Raw genomic sequence first — 11,401 nt, 5'->3', positions numbered from 1 at the left:
TAATAATTTGTTGTTATATCTATTTTCCTAAAAAAATCATATTTATAAAAAACCCATATTTTTACTCCACCAAATAAACAAATAATAAAAATTTAATCGGGATTGCCAAAAACATTAAAAAAATTATAAATAAAAATGCATAAATATTATTAAAATCATTGAGTTCCATGATCCATAGAATGCCACACCAAATTACCCAAAAAAATAAATATTTAAAAAATTCAAATGAGGCCGTCAACTTTTAGCCTTACCGTCGTTAACCCAGCCGCAACGCCGTTACTTCAACGCCGTTAACAAAACCAGTCTATATTAGTATATAAAAAGAATTAAAAACGCGAAAAAAAGTATATGAAAGGAGAAAAGAGCAACCGAGAGGTTTTCATTTTACTACGAACACAAAAAAACCTCGTAATTAGCTCAAATTGATTCGAATTAAAAGACTCAGTTGCTGCATTGTTACACGATTATTGAAATCGTTGGTTCAAATCTTTCATTTCGCTGAAAATTCCAGGTTGAAGTAGTTTTAGTTCAGATCAAAGCAGGTACGTAGTTCATTTTTGTTTTTGTTTTTGTTTTTTGCTGCTATTGTTTGAATTAGTTAGCTAAATTTTATGTATAATTGAATTTCATTTTAGCTTTTTTAGTTGAGTTTTTTTTGTTCTTAATTTGTGAAATTTTTGTGGTGGTATTCGGTCAGTTAAACGAGTGGAGAAGATCTCTCGGAGCAGTATTTTGTCGAATTTTCTCGAGGAAATTTTCTGGAATCTGAAGTCGATTGTTTGAAAAGCTTTCGGAATTTGAATGCTATGTTAATGTGGCTCCGATCTCAGCTGTAGGCCGGAAATTTTCCCGTCGGAAATCACTTTCTCGAAGTGTAGTGGATCTGATAAAGCAATACGGATTGAAGAATTTTCCCTTTTTCGTTTTCCTCCTTCAAATTCTACAGCTCAAGCACTTCAAAAATTCATTGAATTGCTGTATACTTTTGAATTTCGCTATATTTTCTAATCCAAAGTTTCACAGTCAAAAGAAAACAAAAAAACACTGAAGTCATAGATGGAGCTTCCTCAATCCTGGCCATTGGGAGCAGAAGGTAATTTACTTTACTACGCCGTTTATATATATGATTTACTTTCACTTTACGAGATATAAAATTCACAAGAAATTTATTAAAAACAAGTGTGAATTAAATACTTTGATTAATAATTGTGAAAATAATAGATTTGGTTTTGAAGAACAGGAAGGAAACCGACGCATGATTTTCTGTCACTATACAGTCATTCAAGCGTCCTACAAGATCCAAGGCCACCTGCTCAAGGTGATTCTCTTGTTCTTACTTTCAAGATCCCAAGAAAAATAATAGTTAAATAGTATCCTCTCTCAACTTTTTTTTCTTTTCAATTCTTCCCTAATTTTCATTTATATTAATATTAATATTATTTTTATTTCAAAGTAATTAAAAAGAGACATCAAAATAAAATGAAAATTATTTTAGCCATAGACAGTATAATATTTAGATTTTATAATTAATATTAATAATATAAAAAATATATTTCAGAAATATTAACTAAAAAGAATATAAGATAATTTGATTGCTTTCTTAATTTTTTTGTTCAGGATTTATTTCTTAATCAATGAAATAAAAAGTTACCGTTAATAAAAGAACTAGTTCAATATTATATATAAAACCTCTTTTCGCTTTACAGTTTGTTTTTTATGTTATTATTAGAGTGTTTCCGCCATCTTTAGAGTTTTATTACGGATCTGGATGTGGAGTGGTGCACGTGACTGCCTTTTTTCGCGAACGAATGGGCCAATTGATAGTTTATTTTTGACCCATAAATTAAATTAAATATTTGGTAACTGTTCCTATGTTATATTTGAGTTCGGTTTTTTATTCTTCATCATTATATTTTATATCAATTTGATTCTATGTTATAGTGGTTGGAATATGTATTTTTATAGTTATATTATTAGGTAAATTTAGAGTTTTTAAACCCAAATTGAATTATGAAAAAAGTCAAAAGATATTTTCATTATGTATTACATTATTTTCAGGGTAAAAATATTAATATTAATATTAATATTAATTTTAAACAATTTTTATATGGTAATTTTGTATTTTTGGAGCTAAAGTACTTACCCTTAAATTCATTGGCTGTATTATGCTAGTGAAAATACTTTATTTGTATTATAATAGTAACACTTTAAAAATTATAATATTCATCAACCTAAATTTTTAAAAATTAATACTTTAATAATTTGATTATTCATTTTAGCAATAAAATTATACTAGTTATGCAGGTGAAATTTCGAAAATATTTGATATATTTATAGATATTAATTAAAACAATATTTTTACTATATGAAATATAACGTTTAATTTATTAAAATATAAACACTATAAAATAGAATATACATAATAGTATAGACTTTCAATTGTGTTTCCTTATCCTAAATTTGCTTGCTTTGGTTTCTAAATGAGCAGATGGGTATCGTAAAACTCATGACTTCCTACAACTGGAAGCATTAGGGAAGGCAATTGCCAAGGAAGAAACAACAGCTGAGGAAGCAATGGCTGAAAAGCCACTGCCACCACCACCGCCGGCACCGCCACCTCGTTCTGCGGAACATGTTCTTCCGGGTGGAATTGGAACTTACAGTATAAGCCATATTTCCACTAGAGCAGAGGGAGCATTATTCACCGTAGCTCGAAGGAGTATTAGTGAGAGGAATGATGAAACCTCCAACAGCAGTTCTTATACTGGAAGTGGTTTCACTTTGTGGGAAGAATCTGCAGCAAAGAAGGGAAAGACAGGGAAGGAGAATACCGGCGAAACACTGGCTGTGAGAGGTAACAATTTTCTTATGGTATTGCAACACTTAATAGTTCATTTACCGGTGATGACTATCAATCGAGTCTGAAATCAATCGTGAATTTATTAAAAGAACTCTTTTATACAGAATAATAAGTATTGAAATCAATCGTGAATTTATTAAGAAAACTCTTTTATACAGAATAATAAATATTATATATTTTGAGTGTATTTTTATTTTTAATATCAAATTATATATATATGATGAGTAAAAGTAATGTCATTATAGTAGAAATCAAATTGTATTTTATATTATTTATTTATAAAATAGGTAAATTAATTCCTAAATGTTAGATCAAAGATTAAATTAAGTTTTTTGTAAAAATATTATATTTGTACTGTTAAAAACTAGCGATTAAGAAAATAATCAAACAATGACAAATAGCGTGTCATATGTACCTCATGTTTATGTACATAATTAATTTTAACAGTAAAAATAAATAATTTTTTAATAGAATAATCAGTTTATTCTTTGATTTATCGTACAAATACTAATTTATCTTTTTCAAGTGGAAAAACAAAATACAATCCATTTCTTAATACAAAGAATTTTATGATATTTTTATTATATATAATGATATTTGAAGTTAAAATATCATAATTTTTAATTATTAATTTTACTATTTTGGGCTTATATCAAAATTTTAAATACATTTATTACATAATTTTTACCATAGATATACTCTAATCTAATAAGTAGTAATGGACATACTCGTTATGTTAGAGTTGCTATTTATCGTAATAGCATTTATCGCAAAGAAATGCCCGATAAATGCGATGTGGTTGAATTAATCCTTTCTGCATGCATGGCTAACATGCGCTTGCATTACAGTTTATGGACTTTAGGTTAAGTAATGACCTTACGCTTGTAGTAATCATAAAGGCGGCTAAGTTTAAGTCGTACTTCAGTCATTCGAAAAAGTTGTTTATTAATTAGTTTTCTTTGTTTTATAAAAACCATAATAATAGTTAATATTTGCAAAAAAGAATTTAAATTATAAGTTAACATTGAGGTTTGAACTTTAGTAATCAAGACAGCCATGAAGGTTTTATCCAGCCCTGCCCATTCGGCATAAAAGCCGTTGTGTTCGTTCAACTGAATGTAATTTTGGCGGCTACTTTTGACAGAAGCAGCGGGGAAGGAGAGGCAATGGGCCACATCATCGTTGGAGAGACCATCGCAGTCATCATCAACAAACAACCACCGCAACAGTTTCAGCTCTCTCTCTTCATCTCGGTTAGTCAGTTTCCATTTCGTTTATTTTATTACTTTATTTCTAGGTTAAAAATTAAGAGTATATTTGTGATCTCATCAACAGGCCATCATCAAAGCAGAAAAGCTTCATGGAAATGATGAAATCTGCCCAATATAGTGATTTTGAAGAAGATGAAGATTTCAATCTCAAGAAAGAGAGTTCTACTACTACCCGTAGTAAAGGTATAATCTTTCTTTTTGGATTACACTACTACATATGTTGTATCTATGTATCCCATTCTTATTTCTTTTTTGGAACCATTTTTGAATATTATGTCCGAATAACATTGTGCTGCATATTATTGTAAATATATACTGACCTTAAATAAAAGTGTTCTTGGTTTTGTAAAGGGTATTAGGAATCGGGGCAGTAATAAATTTTGATGGTTTTGCGAGAGTTACTGTAAAATTTCGATGGCCTTATTATTGTTGTTGATTCTTTTTGCAGGAGAATTGAGAGTAAAAGTGGATGGAAAGAGTGCGGCCAATCAGAAGGCTAACACCTCAAGATCAAAACATTCTGCCACTGAGCAGCGGCGGCGGAGTAAAATAAATGACAGGCAATAACTATAACTTTTTTTTTTTTAATCAGCAAATACAATATTATTGAGTAGCAAGTCCCATCAAACTACAATAAGACGTCCATACAGCAACTGAAGTGCACATAAGTAATAACACGGTAAACACCAGTGCACATCAGGGAAAAAACATAGTGAAACAGATACACGCCAACACAGCCAAATGTGCACATAGAACAATATATCAGACACAAGTGCACATCAGTGAACATCAGAACTATAACCTGCTTCACATTTAATATTCTTGAAATACTTTGACAACCATGTTTGAATCATGATTGGATGAAAGTATAGACATATTTATGAGCATCATAAATACTAAATCGTCATTGGATACTAAAATCCAGCAATTCTTTTGCAGATTTCAAAGGTTAAGAGGTATCATTCCTAATAGTGATCAAAAGAAAGATAAGGCCTCGTTCTTATTAGAGGTACCTAAATTTCTTATAATAGTTATGATTTATTCTTTTCCGATCTACAAAATTTTCAAAACTTTTAATAAATGGTGTGTTCAATCTACTCGCAGGTTATCGAGTACATTCAGTTTTTACAAGAAAAAGTACACAAACATGAGGGAGCATATCAAGGATGGAATCATGAACCATCAAAATTGATGCCATGGGTAAATTTTGGTACTTAACTCTATTAACTAAGAATTGCTCTCAATGACTGACCATCGACCTAATCTGAAACAGAGAAACAACGAAACACCCACAGAAAATCATGCCGATCAATCTCGAGCTATAAATAGCATGTCGACTCCTTCTGCCTTGGTTTTTTCCGTCGCCCCAAACATTCCTGGAACTGCAATGAACCCTGTAGACTCTGATATGAGCACAGCTACTACGTTGAGACCAGTAGACCTTGGTCCTGCAATGATGAATAAGACAATGCCCTTTGCGATGTCACCACAGACAAACTCCATTACCTCTGCCCAGAGTACACCCTTGTTGCCATCTGATGCAGAAACCAATGGTGCTCTTCCTATTAAAAAGCTGAAAGAACAAGAGTTGACAGTTGAAGGTGGAACGATTAGCATCTCAAGTGTATATTCCCAAGGGTAAGCTTTTACTTACTTTTTATTTGATGAATGATCTAATAATTCTTTTTAAATGCTTTGTTCCGCATGTTTTTGGTTTTCAACTGCTTCTATAGGTACAATTAAGGCTCTTATATTAAGAGTTAGATTACATTTCATCATTTTATTCAAAAAACAAGTAAATTAATTTTTGTACGTCAGATCAAAGAGTTATTTGGTCCTTTGATTTAATGCATTATACCACGTGCACTTCATTTTAACGTACAAGAATCAGTTTTTAATAGTAGAAACGAATAAAAATTTTAATAAAAAAATAATTTACCCTTTGATCTAATGTATAAAGACTAATTTATCTAATTTTGAGAGAATAGATCAAAATGCAATCTGACGTCTGATACAAAAGTAGCCATTGTACTTTTACCCTGCTTCTTTTCATATTCAAGTGAAATGACCATATTTATCACCTATTCATATCAAGCTATTTCTCCCTGATTTTTACTCACCATTTCTTGATCTTTCCTTTTGTGAATGAGGGGTTAACCTATGTTATTTGGATCTTAATGTGAGTAGCCGACATGGGTATATTTAATAATTGATCATGATGTTCGACAGGTTGTTGAATACACTAACGCAGGCACTGCAGGCATCTGGAGTGGACTTGTCACATGCTAGCCTCTCGGTGCAAATTGAGCTTGGGAAGCAATCTAGTACTGGTTATACTGCTCCAACTTCCACACTTAAAGGTTGTTTTCATTGCCTTTGCCGTCTTTTTCCTCTTATGTTATCCGGTCTCACGTGTTGGATATGGGTACGAATATGACATAAATATACTTCATTCTTGTTTAATTTTTTCATATATTTGACAAATCATATTTTTAAGATATGTGTTTGAAGCAATAATCGTACACATAATCAACTTAGTTTATATATAGAGAGAAAAGTACACACTCTGACTTTCATATTTGTATGATGAAAAGTTTGGATTAATAGAGCTTTCCTTTTCATACTGCATTTTGTCATCTTTACTAAAAGATAAGAAATTAATTTTGTATCTTAAATTAAAGAGTAAACTGGTCTTTTGTTAAAAAACTTATCCATTTTATTGTAAAACCTTGCTCATGTATATTAGCATGAGGTACATGTGACACTCCATCCATCACTATTTGATTATTCTATTAGCTATGTTAGTTTTTTACAGTAGAATTGGATGGAATTTTTAATATACAGAACCAATTTGCTCATTTGATCTATTGCACAATGATTAATATGTTTATTTTTTGAGTAGAGAAGGCAAAATGCAATCTAACACCCAGTACAAGAGTCTCTATGGTATTTTTACCTATTTAATTTTAATATTTTAATAGTAACCAATGAAACTTTGGAAAACGAAGGTTTTGGATATTTAAGTTCGAGTTCATGTAAAGATTTTGTTAGAAATTTTTTGTTATTATCTGGTTTTTTTTCATACTTGAAACTAATTTAATTTTATATTGTAATTACTTTGTATTAATATTATATTTGTGAATATACTCTATTTGTAATAGTAAAAAAAAAGCCCGAATAAATTTAACCTAATTCTTCACTATTTTACTCTGCTCCAGGGCAAGGAGATTCCATCCACAATTCAAGGGGCAACACATTTAAGCGTTGGGTTTGTTGATGATTCTGATCGACCTATAAAGAAACTTAAGACCTAAAGAAAAATTAAGGTATAACTTACACATTTTAACAATATTATTGTTCATTTTATTAATTAATTATTTTTTTAGAGTAGTCTGCCTTTGTTAACTTTAGATTTAGATATTGAAATAAATATGTTGAATACAAATATATATTCTATATGAACATATAAAAATCATACACTTGTGTCTAAAATAACAGATTATGTATTGTTTAGCAGTAAAATTTTCAATATCACAGATTTCACCACTATTTTTACAAGGAAAAAGAATTAATCTTTTGATAAGTTATCATATCTTATGTCTTGTATTATAACTATTTCTGATCATGCTGTGCATCAAATAATTATCATTGAAAACAAACTATTTAAGTGAATCCTTGTTTGCTAACTGATCTGGCTGAAACAAAATTAGCTTATTAATGAACATGTAAAATGCCTTTCAATATTAATATATACTAATCATTGTACTTATAATCCATATTAAAATGGTTTTTTCTTTACAAAAAATAAAAGATAATCAAAATTCTATGGTCATATAATTTGACAACTTGATGAAAAACTTGAAATTGTTTTTCAATCTAATTTGGTCGCACATTTCACCACTACGTGAAATTGATTCATTGATCTAAATTGTCAATCTACTATCTTTGTACTACTTATATTGTTTACTTTTTCAATTATTTGAAATTGAGTTATTTTAAGTTAGAAATTTTTTAATTTAATTTAAAAAAATATTTATACCCAACTCAATTTAAAACCATTACTTAGGTCTACAAAATTATGTTTAAATTTATACATACAGAACTTAATTAATCACGATGTTTTATAAATTTACATTCATTTCGTTTTATCATTTTCACAATCAAAATAATAAAAATATTAAATTGATTTAAAATTTTACAAGAATAATTAGTTTAATAAAATTAAAATTTGAGAAAGCCTTGTTATCTAATGATATGGGACAGAATGCTGCTTTACAACAATGGTCCACCTTTTAATTTACTGTTTTGACAACTGTTTTTGGTTGTTACCTTGTAGTACAAGGCTTGTACCCATCTTTTGTCTCTATTTGAGTTAGATTACTTTTTATTCAAAAAAACAAGTAAATTAGTTTTTGTACGTCAGATCAAAGAGTTATCTGGTCCTTTGATTTAATGCATTATGCCACGTGTACTTCATTTTGACGTACAAGAACCAATTTTTAATAGTAGAAACGAATAAAAATTTTAATAAAAAAAATAGTTTGCCCTTTGATCTAATGTATAAAGACTAATTTATCTAATTTTGAGAGAATAGATCAAAATGCAATATGACTACTGATACAAAAGTAGCTGTAACACCCCTTACCTGAGACCGTTGCCGGAGTCGAGCATGTGGCATTACCTAACTTAACTTGTTGGTTCGGAGCATAAAAATTTGCTTTTAAAATTAATTCACTCACGTTCATTCAATATGTCCCTAAAAAGGAATCTCAATACCCTAAATTATGCAATAGAAATGGTTCGGGTCTAAACCGGGAACATTAATAATTTTCTAAATACTAAAACAAATCAAAACAATTCATTTCACTATTCACAATAAAACTGTCCACCTGCGCAATAGTCACTAATTTAATTATAACTCAAGTTACAAAACTCAAAATTTAGATTCGTAAATTTTCCCTAGAACTAAACTTATGTATCTTATTACCATAAAATTTTTAGAATTTTTGGTTTAGTCAATTAGTACAGTTTATTCTTTAAATTATTCCCTGTTTCACTATTCGATAGCTCGACCCTCTTCACTAAAAATTAATTATCTCAATGTACAGAATTTGGATAACATTATCATTTGTTTCTATTGAAAATAGACTCACTAAGGAATCTAAAATATAAATTATAACTCCCAATTCTGTTTGTACAATTTTTAATGTTTTTCTAAATTCAGAATAGGGATTTTAAAAGCTATTCGATCCTATCTCACTAAAATTCAAATATCTAAAATATACAACTCTTTTGCTCATCTATTTCTTTCATGTGAAAATAGACTCATCCAAATTTAATTCTATATCTTATTCACTCTCTAATTCAATTTCCATCATTTTGGTGATTTTTCAAAATCATGTCAATGTTGCTGTCCAAAAACTGTTCCATTGCAAATTTTTACTCTTTTATAATTTCTTTGTATTAACTATCATTTAAGCATACACAACACCAAATCATGTTCTTATATAACCAATTCAATAGTTAATCATTATAAAAAATTTACTTGCTACTCCTTAGCCATATCATAAGAATACACACAAAACGACCAAGTCCCAATACATGCCATATAAATCAAAAAGTTGTTTAACAAAATCTACCGGAGTAAATCTGGATAGTGTGATCGTTGATGTAGATCCGATCCTCCGAATATATATATATATATATATATCAATCTACAAGAAACAATAAACACACACAAGTAAGCTTACAGAAAGCTTAGTAAGTTCATAGGCTCATAATAAAATTTTACCAAAATTTCATTAAAAATATATATAATCAAATAAAAATTCAACATTTCCTGCCAACCACAATCTTAAACAATGAATTTATTCAATCGAGCTCAATATCAGATGTCAACTTATATTCCAACATTTAGCTTCAATTTCATTTTTAAATACTTGTCTAAAATAAGGATCATCTTACGGATTTGAGTACATCGTTTGCCCGGTGCCACAATTTGCTTGAATATTTTACAATGCTATAACTCAGTATAGTTTCCTTCACTGAAATACCATACCTACTTTTCATAACTCAGTATGGTTTTCTTTACCGAAACACTATACCTACTTTTCACAACTCAGTATGGTTTTCTTCAATGAAACACCATACCTACTTTTCACGATTTGCCATGGATTCACCATGGACTTATTCGCCAATTCATCGTTGATTACCGAACGTATGTACTCAATCCTGCATATCCCTTAATTTGAACTAACAATCTCATTTTTTTTCTCATTTTTACCATAGTCATAATTCAACAAAAATATACGAATTGATGCAATATATCATTCCCACATTAACAATTAATCATAAAAATTCAGCCGTATGAACTTACCTGGGCCAATTTGTAGGAGTTGTAAAAGTTTAGAGACTAGTTTGATACTTTCTCTTTTCCGCGTTTTTCTTCAGATTCCCGATCTATAATATAAATTTTTCCACTCATTAGCATATAATTCAATAATAACTCATTTCACAATTTATGCCCTTCAATTTTTGAAATTACACTTTTACCATAAAATTTATAATTTTTACAAATTAGTCCCTACTTAATTAACACTTTAATTGAACAAATTTTTCCTCAAATAACACTTTATATAATCATTTTAGACTACTATAAAGCCTTTGATATTCATAATTTCAGTACAAAACCCCAATTCCTAACTCTTTCACGATTAGGTCCTAAAAATCATTTTATGCTAAAATCACTTAATAAAATCATAATATAATGAAATTAAAACTTAAAATATATATTAATTCATCATAAACTTCAGAAATTATTCATAGCAACTTACAAAATCACCCATGGAATCAAAAACTAATTAATTCAATAGTTGGACCTAGTTGTAAAAGTCACAAAACATAAAAATTTCAAAGAAAAAGAAAGAATTGAACTCACATGGTATAAAAATATGAAAACAATCTTGTTTCAGACATCCTATGGCATAAATCTCTTGATTTTTCACTTTTATCTTTGTTTTATATATATAATTTGCAAAATTTCTAATTTTGCCCTTGTTTCTCCTTACTTTCTTGCTGATTTTTCTTGCGCAAACCGTCCAGCCCATATATCTTAGGCCTAATTTCATTTTAAATCCCTCTTTATTAGTCACTTAAGCTATTTAATCACAATTTAACAAATTTTGCACTATTTTTAATTTAGTCCTTTTTAATTAATTGACTATCCAAACGTTAAAGTTTTCTAATGAAACTTTTATACTAACTCAATGAC

The 11,401-nt window shown here is 29.2% G+C and overlaps 1 protein-coding gene across 2 annotated transcripts; it reads left to right on the top strand.

Annotated features, from left to right (window-relative positions):
* The first annotated feature begins 351 nt into the window (after positions 1 to 351).
* Positions 352 to 7,628, top strand: LOC105800807 (transcription factor BIM1). 2 transcript variants are annotated; one of them, XM_012632146.2, is made up of 12 exons: positions 352 to 542; positions 698 to 1,093; positions 1,241 to 1,318; positions 2,489 to 2,854; positions 4,005 to 4,113; positions 4,196 to 4,314; positions 4,580 to 4,691; positions 5,071 to 5,140; positions 5,236 to 5,331; positions 5,405 to 5,769; positions 6,361 to 6,491; positions 7,350 to 7,628. In XM_012632146.2, exons 2-12 carry the CDS (start codon positions 1,057 to 1,059, stop codon positions 7,406 to 7,408), a joined length of 1,542 nt encoding a protein of 513 aa, XP_012487600.1. In that variant the 5' UTR covers positions 352 to 542; positions 698 to 1,056; the 3' UTR covers positions 7,409 to 7,628. The 2 variants fall into 2 exon arrangements, with proteins under 2 accessions (XP_012487600.1, XP_052477397.1); XM_052621437.1 differs by having other exon boundaries at positions 1,236 to 1,318.
* The last annotated feature ends 3,773 nt before the right edge of the window (positions 7,629 to 11,401 follow it).

This window comes from Gossypium raimondii, chromosome 9 (genome assembly GCF_025698545.1).
Source record: "Gossypium raimondii isolate GPD5lz chromosome 9, ASM2569854v1, whole genome shotgun sequence".
Lineage (NCBI taxonomy): Eukaryota > Viridiplantae > Streptophyta > Magnoliopsida > Malvales > Malvaceae > Gossypium > Gossypium raimondii.
This window is presented reverse-complemented; position numbering and strand designations above follow the sequence as displayed.